General features: G+C 37.6%; 1 protein-coding gene across 8 annotated transcripts in view; it reads right to left on the reverse strand.

Moving 5' to 3' along the window:
• The window catches only part of LOC105493111 (zinc finger AN1-type containing 6), an 83,048-nt gene that overhangs the window by 12,932 nt on the left and 47,553 nt on the right, over positions 1 to 22,563 (reverse strand). For all 8 annotated transcript variants that reach the window (XM_011760554.3, XM_011760551.2, XM_011760552.3 and 5 more), the window contains 3 exons: positions 5,337 to 5,507; positions 4,549 to 4,657; positions 3,583 to 3,683 (listed from right to left, as the gene is read on the reverse strand). In XM_011760554.3, coding sequence (XP_011758856.1) covers positions 3,583 to 3,683; positions 4,549 to 4,657; positions 5,337 to 5,490 — 364 coding nt within the window. In that variant the 5' untranslated portion in view covers positions 5,491 to 5,507. The remainder of the gene's footprint in view (positions 1 to 3,582; positions 3,684 to 4,548; positions 4,658 to 5,336; positions 5,508 to 22,563) is intronic.

The following is a 22,563-nucleotide window of genomic DNA, read 5'->3' on the forward strand; positions in this document are numbered from 1 at the left end:
TTAAGGTGTCGTATCTAAGAAACCACTGCCTAAACCAAGATCACAAAAATTTATACCTGTTTTAAGAGTTTTATAGTTCTCTTATATTTGTTTTAGGTCTTTCATGTATTTCAGGTGAATTTTTGTATATGGTATGAGGTAGGAGTCCAATTCATTCTTTTGAATGTGAATATGAGGTTGTTCCTGAATCATTTGTTTAAAAGATTATTCTTTTCCCATCAAAGGATTTTGGCACCACTGTTGAAAGTCAATTGCCCATAAATATAATAAGAGTTTATTTCTGGACTCTCAGTTCTATTCCACTTACCTTTATGACTATCCTCATGCTGCTACAACACAGTCTTGATTACTGCAGCTTGTATTCAATTTTGAAGCCAGGAATTGTTAGTCCTCCAACTTTGTTCTTTTTCAAGATAGCTTTGGCTATTCTCACTCATTCTTTAGAATCAGAAGAACTGCCTGATTTTTTAAACCCATACAGCCTTCCTAAATCAGTCCAAAGAGACTGTTCCCCCTCTGATTTCTTGAACCAATGATTTGACAATTCAACTTTGTATAAAGTCAGAAACCCTCAGAGTAGGAAATAGCCTGAGAATTCTAGTTCATCCTGCCACTTAGCACAGAATTCCCCTCTATACGTTCTCTAACATCAACTCATTTTTCCTAGAATGCTTCAGTGATGTAGACCTTACCATCTTAACATATGACATCATTCTAGTGTTGGAAAGCTTCAAAATTCTCTTACTCTAGGCCTCCTACAACTCCCAAATCACTCGGGCAATATAAAGAATACCTTCTGCAGCTTACAAAGTTCATCCAAACTCCATTATCTCAGTATCTTTTAATACCCGGTAAGAGGGACATACTTATCATTCTCTTTTAGGAGTAATGAAAGTAAGGCTCAGTGAAGTTAAGCAGGCATATCAAGATAGGAAAATAGTACTTATGAATCCAAATTCAGTATTTTTCTACTATGACTCAAGATCTGAGGGACTAAGAGGTTGACCAAATTTAAGCATATTCTTCAATTTTAGAGTGTAACAAAATGCTTCTATTAGTTCTTTCTTTTTAACCTAAAAGTCATCTTTTTTTTTTTACAGTATTAACTTGTAAGTACCTTTAAAAACCTAAGTACCTTTAAAAAGTACCTAAGTACTTTTTAACCTAAAAATCATTCAAATCATGTATGAAAAATGGGGCCTATACAATTTCTCCTAATATGGCATCAGGACCACCTTTTGAAGTGATATACTCAGGGCTAAGTGGAGAAAACGGTATTGTTTTCCATACACCACAAATGGAAATAAAAACACTTTTATACACAAATGGTATAAAAACACTTCATATGTATTATGATAGTTTGCCAATCTCTGACCTTTATTCTTTGTCAGACTTCTGTAAGTACTATTGTATTCTTAAGCTTTATACATTTTTTTCACTGCCAACATTTTAAAATTTGTTCTATCATAAGACATAAAGAACATCTTCATGATTAGCATCCTGTTTTCTTCCTTCCTATCTCTGTCAAAACTGCTCAAAACTGCCATGTAATCTTTGCTTCTTGAAATTATCCTTTGGCAACTATGACCCAAAACTAACCAGGACCTAGATGGTTTCTTCCTCGGCTCCTTTGCTGGCTCATCCTCCTGCTTACTCCCTTGTGTTTAAACTATTTTTCAACCTATGACAAGGGCTTCTAAATTTCAGGCATAATACCAACTACTACACACACTTAAATACCTACTATCTATACAATCTCCAAATGAGCTTTTTCAACTTTGAAATCTGATCATTTGAAACTCACTATACCTAAAACTTTGTCTAACCAAATCACCTTATTCAGCTTCCCTGTCTAAAAAGCAACCACACCACTGCCACTATGATAAAACTGAAAGCTTTGACAATACCCTTGTCTTATTTCCTATGTCTGGTAAATAACTAAATCTTGAGATTTCTTATTCATTTATTTACTAAGAGCCTTACTCTGTTGCCCAGGCTGGAGGGCAGTGGCATGATCCTGGATCACTGTAAATTCCGCCTCCCAGTTCAAGCAATTCTCGTGCCTCAGCCTCCCGAAAAGCTGGGACTACAGGTGTGTGCCACCACGCCCAGCTAATTTTTTGTATTTTTTGTAGAGATGGGGTTTTCCCTTATTGCCCAAGCTGAGCTTGAACTCCTGAGCTCAGGCACTCCGCCCACCTCAGCCTCCCAAAGTGCTAGGATTACAGGCATGAGCTACCATGACCAGTCTTTTCCTTATTTCTTTAAAAATATTCCTCATTTCTGCCCTTCCTTAAATGTTTTGATGTAACTAACAAATAAAAATTCACTTAAAACATTTATGAATTTATCACAATATGCTAGATGGAACAGAATATTTATGTTGACCACACAGTATATTCTTTCATAACAGCAAAATCTACACAAACAAGCAAATTGGGTCAAGTATTTGCTGGGTATGGAAAAAAAAGCAAGAGGAATTACCTAGCTTATTTAAATTTATTTAATTCTTGAGACTGGGGGTGGGGGATGTGCTCTGGCGCCCACCCAGGCTGGAGTGCAGTGGCACGATCATGGCTCACTGCAGCCTGGAATTCCTGGGCTCAAGCAATCCTCCCACCTCAGCTTCCTGAGTAGTTGTGACTATAGGTATGTGTCACCTCACCTGGCTAATTTTTTGTTGTCCAGGCTAGTCTCAAACTCCCAGACTCAAGCGATCCTCCTGCCTCAGTCTCTCAAGTAGGTAGGATTATAGGCGCAAGCCACTGTGCTTGGCCTAAATTAAAAATTTAGCAAACAAACTAGGATTGGCAGATGTATCTGTTACCATCATGTGAACACCACGTGCAATGAAGTTTCACTGGTAAATCATCCCGTAGGCAGAATGACACACTGCTCTTCATTAGGCTTATCTTTCCAGACATCTTTCCTTATTACCACGTTACTTCCACACACTGCTAGAATACAAACTAATTAAGCAGAGATTTAATAGCCTCCTAAATGGCCTACTCCGCATTCTCTCTCCCTACTACAAAAACCTTCATACAAATTTTCAAGTCTTCCTAGATCATTTTGAGCTACATAATGGGGATACGAAGAGCATGGGCAAGAACATGATAGATACCATGCTGTGAATACAAGCAACTGAATGTGACTACCGCATACATGGGGAAGAAGGGGCAGAACTGCCAGGCAAGATGGACACAGTCTCTCAGATAATGAGTCAAAACACAAAAGAAAGATATTCCCCTCAAACCAGCAGCCCCAGTTTTCTTAGAGAGTAGTATTTAGACTGAACCAGCCAAAATAGTAAAAGAGAACAGTGTAACACTGCCATTCATTTAATGATATTTTCACAATAAACAAATTTTGAATTTGCAACGTTTATGCTGATGATAAAATTACATGTAAGTGTGAAATGGCTCCCCAACATGTTAAATACTTAAAAATATAAAGTATTGTGTTCATAGGGAAAACAGAAAAATATGTATTTTAAGCTGGCAATTTTTAATACATGCACCTACGATAGCGTCTGGCCTATAACACTCAAATAACAAAATACATGCTAGCTCATATACAAACCCTGCAGATCTTCTGTTTCAGGTACTGCTTTGTCCACAGATGTACTGTCCAATTGAGAAGATGCTACAGATTCTGATAAAAGTGACTGATTTGATACAGAGCTAGAAAAGCAAAATATTTCATTTTAAAAGGTGATCTCTACACATGAATATTAACTAATGTGCACAGTAACAGTTCAACATATCTAAATAGATGATTAAGATGAGAACACAGAGATACTTTTTTTTTTTAACAACTTAAACATAATCATAGAGCTTTAAAACTAGAGACCAATTTGAACCAGAATTTTACTGCCTTTGTGTATTTCAAGTACCACATGAATCCACTAAATGAAAACTAGCATGATAAAGACATGCTTAAAGAACCCTAAGACAAAGCTGTAAATGATATTCCAGCATAGTAAAACTGAACATCTCCTATCATGAATTGGAAAAAAGGAACCATAGTGTAGGAACTTAATATAGTGGTTCCTAACAGCAGAATAAAAATGAAACCAGTATTGCTGTATGCAGGCTTCCAAATGATGTGACTTCAGAGTTAAAAAGTATATATATACAGTATAATATAAACAAATATGAGTACTACACCATGATATTAAACAAAGATAATGTGTGACAAGACTGTATTTTTTTAATACAAGGTAGTAATACTTGCAGAATAAGACTAACATTTCACTTAACATGCTTCCAAAGGACTTCAGGAGTAGGTCAGGATACATTATGAGAAAGAAGACAGAAAAAGATGCCTGAAAAAGAAATCTAAGACTTAAACGATAACCCCCGATACCCCCAAGGTAAAAGCAAGAAATCGCTTTTTCTAACTAGTTATAATCAGACAGATAACATTTTAGGCCAGTTAATCTAAAAGCAGCTTTATGTAGTTTTCCTCATTAGAATTAATCAAACACAGAATATACTCTTTAGTTTTTATTGGCATTCGCATTATAATTCAGACACTACATCTTACCTTGGCTGCATAGATGAAGATGTAGAGTCTAATGTTGACTGGGCTTCTGGGACACTGCCATCTGTGCATTGAACTGGTAAAGATTCAGACAGACTACTGACAGAGGTTGCTGTAACAGTACCACATTTCACATTAGTGATTCTATATGCTAAGCAGTCTAAGACCTTATCTAAAAAAATCAAAATCCATTTTCCACAGAACACAGTATAGAGATTTTCTTTTAATATGTAGTACGTTGGTTCATTTTTTTTACTTAAAATTTTTTCAATGGTTTGCCAGTGAAAAATATATTAATTTTAAACCAAGAAGGAAACCATATACAAGTTGTATACATTAATAAACTCCTATGTCTTAGGACTGAATAGCATCCAAGCCCAAATTCTTTAATTCAAAACATCTTCCAAGTACTACAGTACAAATGAGATATTTAAATAAGATGACATAGCAGTGAAGAATATAGGTTCAGAATTAAAATCTATGCTCAGTACATTAGGTTACACATGTAGATGATGACTTAATTTTGAAACAGTTTATACTCATTTGATCTTAGCCTTAAGAAAATTTGGAGCTTTGGTTAAATGGTTGTAGGTTTTGGCTTGAACAGAAACAGACAAGATCTCATATACAATATTAAATGAACTAATAGCCTACACTTTCATTAACCACAAAAATCTATACATGCAGGCATTAACCTACATGAAAACTATCCTAAATGAATAAACACTTCCTATTTTGCAAAGCTTGTATTTCAATTACGAATACAGATGGGTTTTACTAGAATTACTTACCAGGTGGGCTTATTCTACCATTACTACTATTCTGTCTTTGAAGATGTTCTTTATAGCATACTGAACACATGCCATTTGTACGAGGGTTTCCATAAAATCCACAGCCAGTGGAACAAAGCATAGGCACTTGGCTGTGATTAGTTTCTTGAGCCATGTTCCTCCGTTGCACACCTGAAATTTACATAAAATTAGCAAGGAACACAGACATATAACTTCCAATCACACATTATCCAAATCTGTTTCATAAGATAAAGAAAAAAAACCCACATATACCAAACTACTCGATATAACTGTCCCAAGACATAGGGCTAAAGGAGAGGAAAATATAAAAACCAAAAGGACACATACTGAACTTTTTATCTCCAACCCACTCTACATAAGCAAGTCTGTACAGGCTCAGAAAGTACAAAGAACTCCTAGAGAAAGAAATCTGTTTTGAAGACTAGCTCAGTTTGGACCCTCCTAGTAATAAGAGATATACATTATAAGTTTTGATGTATGTTATACTATTTAATTTCTAAGCATTTAAACTTTTGCTGGAAGTTCATGTGCTAATGTGTGTTATTTATTCTGTTTTAAAAGCATTTCACATAGTATATGTCTGGTGAAGATATGGAGAACTGGGCTCAATGCTTGTAAAAAATGATAACAAATTGGTTCAATCTTTTTGGAAAGCAAGTTGGCAATTCACTTCAAGAACCCTATAAAAGACAAATATTGCTATCTGAACCAGTCATTCCCCTTTAAGGGTCTTCAACAAAATGACTAGAGTATAATCAGAAAAAGAATAATAAAATATAAGGGATGTGCTTCACAGTGTATTTATAATTTTTATAAACTGATAATAACATTAGAATGTATACAGTTTTTTTAAAAGCATGATATATATTAATGACAAAAGTTATGCTGTCATTAAAAATATTTTAGAATACTTTTTGATGGAGAGAAATACTGATAATAAATGAAAAGGCACAATATGAAATGTGTATACAATATTTTGCCAATTAGGAAAAAAGAAGCATCCATTAATCATCAAAAAGGACAGTAATGAACACATCCCAGGATGGTGAAGCTAGTGTTTTCCCTGATTCGTACCTTTACTTATAAAATTCTCTAAAATGAAGATATTCTTGCCTAATTGGTGGAAATTTTTATTTTTTTAAGTATTTCAAACTAAAAAATATTAAAAACTAACAGGCCAGAGGCATTAGTCAGACAGGCAAGTGATGCTGGGACTGAGGGAATTGTTTGGGAATCACATGAAAGCAATAATCAATTACAGCAGATGGAAGAACCCCAAGCGCCATTTCTCCCATAAAGCAATTGGTTCTTTGGCATGAATAACACGACAGACGGTACTAACAGGCTCTCTTTCTTATTAAAAAACAGCAATCTCCTAAGTGAAGGTTACTCTGAAATGGGTGTATATGTATTACAGATGAGTTTATTTTCAAAGATCATGAAGAATGAGACTAACCAAAGAAGGAAAATGTTTTGCCACTGAAACTTCCTTGAACTGGTAAATACGCAAGGAAAGCATTCACGGTTTACTGTTACCAACTAGATTTCTCTTCCCCTACATTATCTGAAGACCGTTGATGGGTAGTGAGGATTTATACATATTTCAGAACCAAGAGCAATAATGCACTTGACTGAACTACAAAACAAGACAGCAGGCTTAGCATTTCCCTTAAAAAAAAAAAAAAAAAAGGTCCTAAAACTGTTGAGGATAGTTAAACCTTTAGCCTATGAATACAATTTGGGATTCTGGCAAGCATCTTTCTTATTCCATGATGACGAGTCATTTCAGAATCCCATCTTTGCCACCTTTCTTTTTTATAAATGCTATTTTAGAACCCTCTTTCTTCTACAGCCCTGTAAAATATATATACACACATATATATACACACACACACACATATACATCAAATTAAAAAATAACAATGATAGTATAGAAATGCTAATGTCAAACATTTTTGAGTTTTTTCCCTTTTTTGCCTATTTTGTGACGAATACTGGTCTGCAGCTTTCTCTTTTATGTTTATCTGATCTTGGTATCAGAGTAATTGCTCAAGGTCATGTAGCTAATAAGTGATGGAGGCCAGGCATGGTGGCTCACACTTGTAAGCCCAGCACTTTGGGAGGCCGAGGTGGGCGGATCACGAGGTCAGGAGATTGAGACTATCCTGGCTAACATAGTGAAATTCCGTCTCTGCTAAAACTACAAAAAAATTAGCCAGGTGTGGTGGCGTGTGCCTGTAGTCCCAGCTGCTTGGGAGGCTGAGGCAGGAGAATCACTTGAACCCGGGAGGCAGAGGTTGCAGTGAGCAGGGGTCATACCACTGCAACCCAGCCTGGGCAACAGAGCAAGACTCCGTCCATAAATAAATAAATAAATAAATAAATAAATAAATAAGTGATCAATGATTCTCAAAGTATGGTTCACATACTCCTATAGAGGTCAAAATTGTTTTCATAATACTAGTGAGTTATTTGCCTTTTTCACCATATGGACATGAGCACAAATGCTGCTATAGCAATTGTGGGGGAAAAAAAAAACACCTGAAGCCTCATCAAGGAGACAAATCAAAGCAGTGGCACCCAACTGTACTAGTAGTCAATTCTTCATCACCATGCTCTCACAGTAAAAATTATTAATTTTACTAAATCTTGACCCTGAATACACATCTTATTAACATTTTACGTGACAAACTGGGAAGCATGCATGAAGCACTCCTGTTGTGTAAAGAAGTATGAAGACTGAAGAAAAAGCACTGTGCAATTGTTTGAGTTGTGAGCTGACTGAATTGCCTTTTTCATGGAACATGTTTTTTATTTGAAAGAATGACTAATAAACTGGTTATTAAGACTTGAGTATTCAGCAGACATTTTTGAAAATGACCAAAGTGCACTCATCACTTCAAACATCTAATAGTATTTGTCATTAAAGACAACAGTCAAGTGAAAAAAACCTTGACAAGCATCTCCAATATTCTGAGAGTTTCTGATAAGATTCCTGGTGATATTAATGAAATGTGATTAGTTGATATGGTATCAATATTTGAAATATCATCATAAGACAGTGAATCAGTATTTTCTAAGCAACCAGTGTTGGTTGCTTAGCAAGAAATAGTAAGAAATTACTCATGAACAGAAGATCCATTCAAAGTGAAAGGCCATGAATTTTAATGTAACAGGACAAAAAGTTTTATATCGGGGTGTCCAATCGTTTGGCTTCCCTGGGCCACAGTGGAAGTAGAATTGTCTTAGGCCACACATAAAGTACACTAATACTAACGAAAGTGGATGAGCTAAAATAGATAAATAAAATAAAATAAATAAATAAATAAATAAATAAATAAATAACGTTTTAAGAAAGTTTATGAATTTGTGTTGGGGCCACAAATTGAACAAGCTTGTTTTGCATGGTTTCAATTTCGCACTGCAGCTATCCTTTAAGAAACTATCAATCGTCAAGTTTTGGTGTAATATTAAAGAAATCTGAAAATGTTATTAAAATATTCTTTCCAAATACATGAGCCCAGATTTTCTTTGTAACACTGTTAACAGAATGAATGCCAAAGCAATTACTAGAATCTTGCTATTAAGGCAGACTTTTAAAAAAAATCTGCAAAAATGTTGTTAACAATGCCACTCTTCTGATTAACAAGTGTGGGGGAGAGGAAAGTGGTTATTTTTCATAAAATATTTTAAAATAAACTACTACTTACAATATTTTCTCAGCTTTAATTTTTTTTTTTTTTTTTTTTTTTTGAGACGGAGTCTCGCTCTGTCGCCCAGGCTGGAGTGCAGTGGCCGGATCTCAGCTCACTGCAAGCTCCGCCTCCCGGGTTCACGCCATTCTCCTGCCTCTCAGCCTCCCAAGTAGCTAGGACTACAGGTGCCTACCACCTCGCCCGGCTAATTTTTTGTATTTTTTAGTAGAGAGGGGGTTTCACTGTGTTAGCCAGGATGGTCTCGATCTCCTGACCTCGTGATCCACCTGTCTCGGCCTCCCAAAGTGCTTGGATTACAGGCTTGAGCCACCGCGCCCGGCCCTCCGCTTTAATTTTTAATATGATTTATTTAACTAGATAGATATAACTCTCATACACAAAAGCTCTTCGGGATATTGACACCAAAATTTTGAGAATCCACTGCTTATAAAAAGTGCACTCTCAGTATAGACAGTTTGCCCCTCAAGGGGGAAAACACTGATTTTTGGAGGAAAGGGTCACAAAAACCCTTACTCTAGTATAAAACACAGATATACATAAAACACATAAACAGATGTGCAATATCTCTCTGGAGTTAAAATCTCTGGAGGTGGGGGCCACTTAGGGAAAAAAAAAAAAAACCTAAAAAGGTTCCTTAGGGAAAAAAGAAAAAAGACTGAGGAACTCAGGTTTAAACCACCAACTACGCTACACCGCCTATTAACAATATTAAAGTACAAGAGAGGAATTACAGGAACTTTCCCAATGATAATGATAAATACATGGCTAGCAACAAAACTGTAGAAGAGATAAATACCGTATTTCCATAAAAACTCAAGTAAAAAGTCATAGATGAAAGTACAATATGACCACTAAGCTTTTCATTACAATTACTTCAAAATATTAAGATTAAAGTTTGAAAACATGTAACACTACCAATTTTCCCAAGTCAAACTGCCTGCACGGCATCAAATTAACAATGATACTCATAATTCAAGAGGTACAAAGGGATTCTCACAGAATTCTTAAAAAAAAATAAGAATCAACCTTATTCATTAATCGGTTAAGCCGTAAAATGCACCTTTACATGAAGAGTCAGAAAGACTGAAAAAGACAAAAAACCATAAAAGGGTAATTTAGTTTATCTGAATGTGTAACGGCATAGATGGGGTAGCTATGAAGAAATTGGAAGTCCTGCCTCCCTCCCTTTGCTACTATATCTTTTTGGGGCAATCAGTCTGGCATTCAAATGGTCAGAGAGGAAAAGGGATAAGGGGAGAAAAGGCAGAACAATTCCTTAACTGCTGCATTGTGGAATTATAAAACCACAAATCCAGAGGCAGGGAGTAAGATCACTCTACCAGATATTTTAAAAATGATTAGCACGGTATAATAAACAAAAGCCTATGAACTGAATAGAATTCATAAAACGTGACTTTTGACTGTTCATAACATTCAGTCAACCCCCCAACTTATTACTCCCTCTAACATTCCAGACAATACTTAACAGTTATTTGGAGTTTAGTATGTGCTAGGAACTGTTTTTACTGTTTTATTTATATCTTGTTTAATCCTCTCAAGAACCCTATGATGTTGGTGCTGTTGAAATCCCTATTTTAAAAACAAAAAAAATGATACTCAAAAAGACTTAGTTACTTGCCCAAGTTCCCCTATCTGGTAAGCAGCTAAGTCAGTGTCTTTTGATCTAAAAAACAAAAACAAAAACCAAAAAACCAACAATAACAACAAAAAACAAAGAGAACTGTCAAAGTCCACCATATCCCTGAAAACCTATAATTTTCTGAGCATTAGTTCTTATTACTTTCATTTAAGTATACATTTTAAATTCCATTTATTCAATCTTAACATATCATGCAGCTTTAATTAGCTAAAATCATGCTCTTGAAAAAATTTGTTTTTCCTTTATGTCTTTTTACCCAGGAAGTTCTTAGCAGGATTAAAAATTCAAAATTAAATGCTCTAAGACTGTAAAGAAAATTCATTACCAATTATTAAAATTCTGACAAAAGAATAGTAACGATGGCAACACAAACTCAAGTATAACAGCATATACATGTCAATTAAACCTACTTTGCTGTGCTTCCTTCCCTAAAGGTAAGTCACCATGTTCCAATAATTTTTATTTTGAAATGTTTCATCCTCTTATTTTCCATCCCAACTGTGGTCCTCATTGCTTGTCATACCTGGGTTATTTTTAACAGTTTACTGCCCCTCCTCCTAATACATTTATTGAAATTCTCCTAAAACACCCAGTTCTCATCATATTACTTCTGTTTTAGTTTGTATAATTGTCCCAGAGAGGAGTACTCAACCTAGCATTCGTGCTTCACGTAATTTAACCCGAGCAGCCTAATTTCCCTAGAAAATATGCTGTATGTAAACAGAATGGGCTTGGAGTCAGGTTGCCCACAGCTGGAATCCCAGCTTTGTCATTTTATTACCTGTAAAAGCTTGGACTTGTTACTAAATTTCCCTGGTTTCAACTCCCTAAGGGGCACTTACATCATGTACCTAACCAGATTAAATAATGCGTATGAAAAGCATCTAAATAGCATGTGGCACACAGCAAAGTCTCAGTAACTGTTCTTACTCTACTCTTCGTAAAAGCAGAGGGTCTTTTGCTTCCCTCTGTTTGAAACAAATCATGTTCACTCCTGGAAACAAGCTTCTAGCTCATATTGCTCCTTTTTGAGTATAGCCCGCCTACCTTTGTATTCTGCTTGTAATAATCCTATCTATTTCAGGAAATCAGCTTAAATTCTATTTCTTCTGGGACCATTTCTGACCACCTCAAGCCTCTTCTACTCTATTCCTAAGGAAGCTGCTTGTACCACTCTTTTGGGGCACTTAATTGTACCATTACTCAAATATTTCACTGGTATACAACACTGTTACCAGCTAAACTCTTAAGTTTCTTCTTCAAACCCTCTTTATGCCTAACATGAATCCCACAAAATATTTTGTTGAGTAAACACACTTCATTATTGTCACAAGTATTCATGTCAGGCAAAAAAAACGGTTATTCTGTTGAAAAGGGGAGAAAACTGATGAAGAACGTTTCACAGTGCAATATTCATAATTTATATAATGAAACAGTTAATTCAGTAAGAATGACCAACAGCCCAAGGCAGTTATAAAATGCATACTTTTTTTCACTCCATTCTTTTTCTCCCTCATCCTGAAAAAAATAGGGAGAAAATATAATTTATAATGATGAATTAGTCCAAAGAAGTTGTGAACTAGCAAAGTTAAGTCTGACCCATAGCCGTATTTGATTGGCCAGTATCTATTACTTTTTTAAAAAATTAGTTGTTAGCATTCAAAAATTGGGGAATGTCACATAATTCCAGATTTCTTCTGTTGAAAAATAGGAAGATCTGACAATATTGGACTCATGTTCCTCAAATTAAAACCCATCCGCTAGGGCCCTATTAGGCAGAGCCTGTACTCTCCAATTCATGACCACCTTCAATTTTAGTTATCTAACTGATCTTATAAGTAATCTCTAGCCTTTTCAATTTGGGACCTTCACTAATAATTTCAAGAGAAGAAGAAAAAATACACGTAACATGTCTAGTTAAATAAGAATGCACATTAAACTTTGAACCAGTACCACACCGCAACACAAAGTGTTACACAAAGGTAAGACGAGCTCCTGCCACATTCTGCCTTTTTTTAGATCACTGGAAAACTAACCACTCAGAATGGGTGAATTCTCTTTGCAATTGTATCAAATGGATCCCAGAAGAGAGCAAAATAGGATTTATGGTACACTCTAATTTTTTTTTTATTAACTGATCAAAAGAGGAATTACCTAACTTGGCATAGGTGCTTGAGATTAGTGTTTCCTGGTTGCATACAGTAATTCCCAGTTCTAAGCCTTCGGATCTCCAATTATCACATGGATAATAAACAGGTATGAGGGATGGTAAGGGGCAGCAGTAACCTTTTTGCAGAGATGATTAAAAAAAAAAATCCCGCCAGGCGCAGTGGCTCACGTCTATAATCCCAGCACTTTGGGTGGCCAAGGTGGGCAGATCACGAGGTCAGGAGTTCGAGACCGGCCTGACCAACATGGTGAAACCTCATCTCTACTAAAAATATAAAAATCAGCCGGGCATGGTGGCGAGTGCCTGTAATCCCAGCTACTCAGGAGACTGAGGCAGGAGAATTGCTTGAACCCAGGAGGCGGAGGTTGCAGTGAGCCAAGATCATGCCATTATAATCCAGCCTGGGCAACAGAGCGAGACTCCATTTCAAAAAAATCCAGCAAAGCTCATAAAGCCAACAGATCAGAAAGTATGACTTGATATAAAACACTTGGGATGAATGCTATTTACTCTGATAAAAGTATAGGGATTTTGGACTACTGTACTGACTGTGCTTTGTAGTTTCTCTGCATAGCAGTTTTTTGGGTTTTTTTGAGACGGAGTTTCACTCTTGCTGCCCAGGCCGGACTGCAGTGGTGCAATCTCGGCTCACTGCAACCTCTGCCTCCCAGGTTCAAGCAATTCTCCTACCTCAGCCTCCCATGTAGTTGGGAATACAGGTATGCACCACCATGCCCAGCTAATTTTTTATTTTTAGTAAAGACGGGGTTTCACCACGTTGGCCAGGCTGGTCTCGAATCCCTGACCTCAGGTGATCCACCTCCCTCGGCCTCCCAAAGTGCTGAGATTACAGGTGTAAGTCACCATGCCTGGCCTATACAGCAGTTTTTTCCAGACTTCTGTTGAAAAATAGGAAGATCTGACAATACTGGACTCATGTCCCCCAAATTAAAACCCATCAGCTAAGGCCCTATTAGGCAGAGCCTGTACTCTCCAATTCAAGACCACCTTCAATTTTAGCTACCTGACTGATCTTATAAGCAATCTTTGGCCTTTTCAATTTGGGAATCTTCACTATTAGTTTCAAGAGAAGAAAAAAATACACATACCTAGTTAATTAAGAATGCACATTAAACTTTGAACTAGTACCGCAGCACAAAGTGGTAAGATGAGCCCCTCCCACTTATAAGAAAACTTTATAAAAAACTTATGAGAAAAATTTCCTTATAGCAATGTATCACTATATACTTATCCTATATTGCTATATAGTTATACTGGTAAAATAAATCTCACCAAGAGGCCACTGTATTGTACCAACCTCAGATTGAAAATACAGTATTCCGAGGATGTGAAACCTGTCAATAAGGAAGACTGACTTTTCATACCCAAATGTATCGCAGGGTTGACTGCAAGTCTTAAGAACCCACAAATTCTGGTGTCTGCAGGAGTGGGAGGAGGATCCTGGAACCAATACCTGCAGATACTGAGGGATGACTGACGTATGTTCATCACCCAGTGAAGGGAAAGGATTAGAAAGGCAATATGTCTCATCCAAATGTATCCCCAGACATGATTTATATGGAGTTATAGCCATGACATGATAAATGATAGTAACGCTCTTGGTACAATCCCATCTCCACTTAGCACACCAAGCTAAACATATCTGTGGTGTCTTAATCATGAAATTACTCAACAACTGAATCTGAAGGGTATCTGTATTACTGAAGCTGACAGCTTCAATCTGCCTACTATGTTTTCTTTCCTTGCTCTTTTAGGTAACAGAACATCTATTTCTTGCAGGAAGACCATTTCATTTGCTTGGGTAGAACTGACCCCTCCCATCCCAGGGCCAGGCCTGTCTCAGGGGTGAATACCTGAGCCAAGTCTGGGCATGTGACAAGCTGAGCCTTTCACTTTTATATCTGCAATCCATCTAGAGTTGATTTTTTTTGGTATGGAATGAAGAGTTAAGATTAATGCTTTTCTCCATATGGATATCTAATTAACTCCAAACCATTTATTAAAATGATCATCTTTTCCCTACAGTCTCATCTTTGCCCACACATTAGGCCTCATACATGTATGGGTCTTTTCCTAGGCTCTCTATTCTATTCTACTGGTTTATTTCTCTACCCTGTTCTAAATTACTACAGTTTTTTTCGGTATCTAGCATCAGTTTCAATCTTCCTCATGATTGTGTTGGCTATTCTTGGCTCTTCGCATTTCCACACAAATTTTAGATTCAGTTTGTCAATTTCTACTTAAAAAATAAAAACCAATAGGATTTTTATTGGAACTGTGTTGAGTCTACAGATGTGCAAATACTACTGTATATCTCTCAGTTTATTTAGTTCTCCTTTAGGTTCGTAATAATGTTTTATAGTGTTCTGTGACGAGGTCTTGCACATCTTTTAGATACTCCTAGGAATTTGTTTAAAATCTATTATAAATGGTGTATCTTATTTTTAAATCTCATTTTCTGTCTGTCTGTTGCCAGCCTCCAAGGTGGCCTGTCCCAATTCCCTGAGCCTCCTGGTAGTCAGGCCTCATGCAGTTCCTTCCCACATTTTATCAGCGTTGGTCTGGGATATCAACAGAATAACACGGAAGTAATGGCATGTCTTCCAAGTCTAGGTCATAAGAGACACTGTAGTTTCTGCTTTGCTTTCTCCTTGGTAACTCACTCTGGAGAGGCTGAGAGCCATGTCATAGAGAAAGGCTCATGTGATAAGTAGCTGAGGTCTCTGGCCAACAGCTATATGCGTGAACCAGGAAGCGGATCTTCTCTAGCCCTGATCAAATCTTTGAATGACTGCAGCCTTGGCTGACATGTGAATTGGAACCTCATGAAACACCCTGGGCCAAAGCTACAGCTGAGGCCCTTCCATATTCCCAACAGAAACTGTGTGAGATAATAAATATTTGTTGTTTAAGCCAGTGAATTTTGGGTTAGTTTCTTATGCCGCAATTGATAACACAGTTTCCGGTATATATGTCTCCCTGCTTCTCGCCCCCCTATAGTTTATTTTCAACACAGCAGCCAGTGATCTTACTAAAATCTAAACCAATCACACTGCTTGCTTACTCAAAATCTTCCAGTAGCTTCCCAACTTACAAAGCGTTAAAAGCCATATTCTTTATCATGACTTAAAGGCCCTTCATGATCTGGTCCCCCATTACATGACTTCCTCTTTTACTCCTCTTCCTATCATACACAATGCCAGGTATGACAGGTATTTTCCTGCCTGAGGCCTTTGTAGTTGCTATTCCTTCTATTTTGCAGAAATCATCATGACTAGGTTCTTCACCTCCTTCCGGTCTCTGCTCAAATGTTACCTTTTTCAAGGAGGGCTTCCCTTGCCACCTATTTAAAATTGTCTCCAGCATCAATTCCAGTTTTATCTTTCTTCAACGCCATTATCCTAATCTTAATTTCCTATTGTATTGTGTCTCCCCGTGCTAAAATGTTACCTCCATAAGGGCAGGGATTTTGTCCATTTTGTTCCCTGATGCTTTGAATAATGCTTGGTAAATGGTAGGCATTCAATATTGATTGAATGTATGAGTGAAACTGCACTGCCACCTTACCTGCACACCACCACTAGTAGCCAAGGATTTATCCCAAGGTAAAAAACTAGAAGGCTCCTTTTAAAGAAATTGAATTTGCTCTTTAAGAAGAGAGCTAGATCTGTCAGCAAGGTATGCCATATATGACTATATAGTTTGTGCACTGAACAAAGATGTCTCACGCCTGTAATCCCAGCACTTTGGGAAGCTGAGACAGGCAGATGACTTGAGGTCAGGAGTTTGAGATCAGCCTGGCCAACACGGTGAAATCCTGTCTCTACTAAAAATACAAAAATTGGCCAGGTGTAGTGGCAGGCGTCTGTAATCCCAGCTACTCAGGAGGCTAAGGCAGAAGTGCTTGAACCCAGGAGGCAGAGGTTGCAGTGAGCCACGACTGCATCACTGCATTCCAGCCTGGGCGACAGAGCAAGACTCCAAAAAAAAAAAGAAAAAAAAACAAAAAAACAAGTATGCCTGGCCTCATGCTCCAAGCTTTTGGGCATCTTTTCCATTCAGCCTACTCAGAAAGAGGTCATTTAGCAATGTGACTAATTTAGCATACCCAATGGTAATTTTATTAGTAAAATTAAGTTGCGGTGAATTTCATGTTCTCAAACTGACCTAGGTTCCATATCGCATACCTTAAAGAGCAAGGCATAGTTTTTACCAGCACAAGGCCACCTAATATTCCTATTTGCAAAAAGAGGAAAACCGTTCAAATTTTCCCACTGGCTTCCACATTCATGGACACTCATTCTCTTTTCTTCTCAAGATTACCACAGATCGATCTATCTATGCCTTTTTATTCGTCTTCGCCCTTAAAGCTTTTAATTCAACCATGTAGACTTTGTGCTTCACGCCCCTGCCCAAAACCTTTTAAAAAATCTCTTCTCCCCCTAAGGCAAATCTTCAATTGTAAATGAATGTCCTTTCCTAATTTTAAAGTTTAATATATGGTCATTCTCTAAATTTGTATCTTTTCTGCTCATGAAACTCTGCACATTTGTTACAGAAGAAAACCTGCTTTACTATTTATTGAGTGCTTTATGTGCCAAGCACTTATAAATACCAACCACTTTAATCCTCATAATAGTCCTATGAAGTAGGTACTATTACCACTCTCATTTTACAGAGAAGTAAACTGTTCAAGGACACACAGCTAGTAACTGAGGAGCTGGGATTCAACCCAAGCAGTTGGCTGGAGTCCACACTCTAAATCAATAGTTGCCAAAGCATATCTGTGGACTCCTGGGGATTCCTGAGAGCCTTTCAGAGGTCCCTCTCCCTCCTCCCTGCCCTCCCAACTCCCTCTTCTCCCCCGCTTTCCCCTCTCTCCTCTCTTCTCTTCGACAGAGTTTTGCTCTTGTTGCCCAGGCTGGAGTGCAGTGGCACGATCTCGGCTCACTGCAACCTCCGCCTCCTGAGTAGCTGGGATTTACGGGCACCTACCACCACTATTTTTTGTGTTTTTAGTAGAGACAGGGTTTCACCATGTTGGCCACACTGGTCTTGAACTCCTGACCTAGGTGACCCACCTGCCTCAGCCTCCCAAAGTGCTGGGATTACAGGCATGAACCACTGCACCCAGTCCCTATTTTCATAGTAACAATAACTTGTTATTCGTCTTATTCACTTTGTTGACATTTGCACTGGCAGTGTAAAAGCAATGAAGGGTAAAACAGCTAGAGCTTTAACATGCCATCAAGGCAGTGGCACCAAACCATACTATAATAGTATAGTTGTCATTATATGACAAGAAGATGTCATATAATATGGTGATGTCATTAGGTAATGACTACCTAATAGTAGTCATATTCATCACCATACTCTCACAGTTAAAAAACAAAAAAACCAGTTTCACTTGTGAGTATTCTTGATGAAACAAATTATTTTTATTAAATCTATTATTATTATTATTATTTTTTGAGATGAAATTTTGCTCTTGTTGCACAGGCTGGAGTATAGTGGCGTGATCTCGGCTCACTGCAACCTTTGCCTCCTGGGTTCAAGTGATTCTCCTACCTCAGCCTCCTGAGTAGCTGAGATTACTGGTGTCCGCCACCATGCCTGGCTGATTTTTTTGTATTTTTAGTAGAGATGGGGTTTTACCATGTTGGTCAGGTTGGTCTCGAACTCCTGACCTCAGGTGATCCACCTGCCTTGGCCTCCCAAAATGCTGGGATTACAGGTGTGAGCCACTGTGCCCGGCCCTTTTATTAAATCTTGATTCTAATTACACTTCATTGTATTTTTCCTCTTTCACCTATTTTGAGACACGTCACCCCAGAGTAAAGTCTTCCTCATTCTAGTTTCTCATCCACATAATGGAAACTGAAGTCTCTATCCTCACAGAGGTTTGAGGCACACAGTTCCTAATCAGTCTCCCTTTTCAGGAAAAAGTGTTACTGAGGAAAAAGATACCTACACAAATTCAGAGGAAAAAACTTACTTGTAATAATCAACACTGTCCTTCAACATGAATTAAAATATGAATAATGAGCAAATAGTAAGTTTCTAAGCACAAAGAGCACATGAAAGCAAAAAAACAAATTTAACACACAGAACAATTATTTGTTTTTTTCAGAGTTATATTCCCAGCACTCTAGATTAGGGCTGGCAAATTTTTTCTCTAAAGCACCAGATAGCAAATATTCTAGGTTTTGTGGGCCATACAGTCTGTCACAACTGCTCAATTCCGCCTTTATAGTAAAAAAGAAGCCATAAACAACAAGTAAATGAAAAGGAATGGCTGTGTTTCAATAAAACTTTTATTTACAATAAGGGGTGACTGGAATGGAGTTGGTGAGTGCACCACAGTTGGCCAATTCCTGCACTAGATTAATGCCAGGCACATAGGAGGTACTCAAATACATGCTGGATGAATAAATGATTTCACAACTATTTTGGTTAGAAATATTATCAGGAAAGACATAGCAAAATTCCATGACTATAAGCAAGTATCACTTTCTTTTGTCATAGCTCTTTGTTCAAGGATATCTTGATACCTATCACTTCGCTAGCTATTAAACACTATAAAAGACATTTAGGACACACAGTTCTGCTCTCATCAATGTAGGTACAAGAACAGAAATATTAATGTCTGATTTTCTGCACAAACATCACATCTAACTCCAAAATTACAACTTCATTAGCCACAAAACCACCAAATGCTAAGAAGTACCAAAACCACAAAGTTTTAGAATATACCACTCTCACTTCATAGAGGTATACAAAAATGGATGCCAGAAATGATTGCAAGATATTTCAGAAACTGATTTTCTTTCAGTTAAAGTGTAACACACCTTGTGGGGATGACTAACAAATGCATCATGAAAGGAAGTATAACTACAAATCACTGCAAAACAACTGCTATATATACAGGGACAACTTGATGTGTAGTAGAAAGAAAAAAGAACTGACTCATCTTCAAATTGGTTGTGAATATAAACTTCCTACTTAGATAAATGGCTAGCCCGAAGTACTTCATTTAAGATAGGTATGATGCCTGTCCTTTCTAACTCATAGGACTTTGAGGGGGTCAACTGGGATGGTGATTGCGAAAATACTTTAACCCGTAAGTTGCAATATAAAGCTCAGTTCAGAATTGGGTGGCTTATTTTAAGTCACATATCTGCAGTTCATCATGAGAGGGAGAGTTGCAAACTGTCAGGTATTTAATAATAGATGCAGTCATAAATCCAAGACTCCTTATTTACCCATAGCTCACAAAGGACAGGTTCATAAAAGTTCCCCTTGCCACAGAGACACTAATCACCTGTTAGGAGATCTGTGAGTAGGCCTCACTTCCACCTGAGATGATACCATTTTTTATTAAAAGCATGATGGAATGGTTTCTAATATCCTCCTCTCAAAAGTTTACAAAATGATGTATCAATTATTCTGGATAACTGGCAACAAAAATTTACTACGTGCTTATGCTCAGTATTTATAACTGTAAATGAGGGATAAAAGCAAGTATGTGTTCTACCAGGGGAGACTTCTGTGTGCCTAGAATATAGGATAGTGGGAAATGATCTTAGAATAAGGCCACATCACAAAATCTGTGTTTCCATGCTAAGGAGTCGGAATTTAAACCCACAGGCAACTGGGAATCCCACCACCTTAGAATGAAAAGGGGAGCTTTTTAGAACAAGTGCTATTCACTAAATACTACTGTTTTTATATACTTTAAATTGCTCTAAAAATAATTCAAGGTGACTTTAAAAATGCATGCTGCATGGTATCAAAAGCAAGCAAAAATAGTCAATCCAAGGAAAAATGGTTAAAAAAAAAGTTAGAAATACTGTCAATAAATAAAATGTATGCCCATAAAGGCCTATTTGCTAATTAGAAGCCATTCATTTGACTCTATTCTTTCAAGTAGCTAATGCAAAGAAGTACAATGAAATCTTACCCCCAATAACATAAGAGGATTTCATCTATAGTTTACAAGTAAAACACAACGTGATAAGGTCCATAATATCTGTAAAGTAAAATATAAGTTTCCGGGATGGATGGATGGATGGATGGATAGATGGATGGATGGATTGACTTGAGACAGGGTCTCACTCTGTCATCCAGGCTGGAGTGCAGTGGCGCGATCTCAGCTCACTGCCAGCTCTACCTCCCAGGATCAAGCGATTCTCCTGCCTCAGCCTCTCAAGTAGCTGGGATTACAGTTGCGCACCACCATACCCGGCTGATTTTTGTATTTTTAGAAAAGATGGGGTTTCACCCTGTTGGCCAGGCTGGTCTTGAACTCCTGATCTCAAATGATCCACTCGCCTCGGCCTCCCAAAGTGCTGGGATTATAAGGCGTGAGCCACCCACCCAGCCTCTGGGTTTTTAGTTCTAATATAAATCAATAGTCTCATGGCCACCTTCAGTTAACAGCCAGTCTTCATGGAGCCAGAGTTAAAAATAAAATCCGGCCAGGGGTGGTGGCTCACGCGTGTAATCCCAACATTCTGGGAGGCCAAGGCGAGAGGATTGCTTGAGGCCCGGAGTTCAAGACCAGCTGGGCAACAAAGTGAGATCCCCGTCTCTACAAAAACTAAAAAATTATCTGGATGTGGCAGTGCACACCTGTGGTCCCAGCTACTCAGGAGGCTATGTACGGTGGGAGTACCGCTTGAGCCTAGGAAATTGAGGCTGCAGTGAGCTGAGATCATACTACTGCATCCCTGCACGGGCGACAGAGCAAGACTCTTGTCTCTTAAGAATACAATAATAATAATGAACTTATCATCCAGGCTTATCATTTAGGCAATCCTTCATAAAGTTTATTTCTAAGTGTGTGCTTTTGTTCTATCAAAGATTGCTGAGGCAGAGGAAAAGGGTAGAGAGAAAGCACATTGAGAATGCAGAATGGGTTACAAATTTCTGCTTCAAACAGAATAGTTCGTTTTTGGTCTCTTCACATACCTGGTTTCTGTAAAAGATTTCAATTAAATAAAGGGGTTCAAATGGCTAAAAAATTTGGACACTCTTAAGTTCTTGATTAAGAGCAAATTCAACAATGGTCAACAGTAAGCCAATCTGAGGTAGGGTTGATATACTATACCATGAACACTTTAGAGCATATCTAGGCCACTAGTTATAAGAGGTAAATTTGAGTTAGGCAGCCACCCCACTTTGAATTGAGATGTTTTGAGTGAATATCCATAAGTCACCAATTAATCCTAATAAATTCTCCAAATTTTTTCCCTAAATTAAAAAAATCAGGTCAGAAAAACTATATAATTAGGTATATATTAGAGTAAGTGCTCACTGAAAACGTCTACTCATTATTATGTACTAGGCCCTGGGCTAAGGACTTTATATAGATTATCTGACTTAGGCCTCACCAAATCTGTATAAGGGAGGTAACATTCTCATACATGTTCCTCTGTAATCAGTTAAAGAAACTGAAGTTACACATGCCATTCACTGCCTCCCTGCTAAAATTCCCTTCTAAGACAATCTGTATACCTATAAATCAGCTCTTGCTGCCCTTTTAGTACCATGGGATAAACCCTCCAGACAAGCTAATTAGACCTGGATGAACACCAACCCAATGAACCTATCTAAAGTCATGGGTGGAGGTGGGGAGGA

Source organism: Macaca nemestrina, chromosome 7 (assembly GCF_043159975.1).
Source record: "Macaca nemestrina isolate mMacNem1 chromosome 7, mMacNem.hap1, whole genome shotgun sequence".
NCBI lineage: Eukaryota > Metazoa > Chordata > Mammalia > Primates > Cercopithecidae > Macaca > Macaca nemestrina.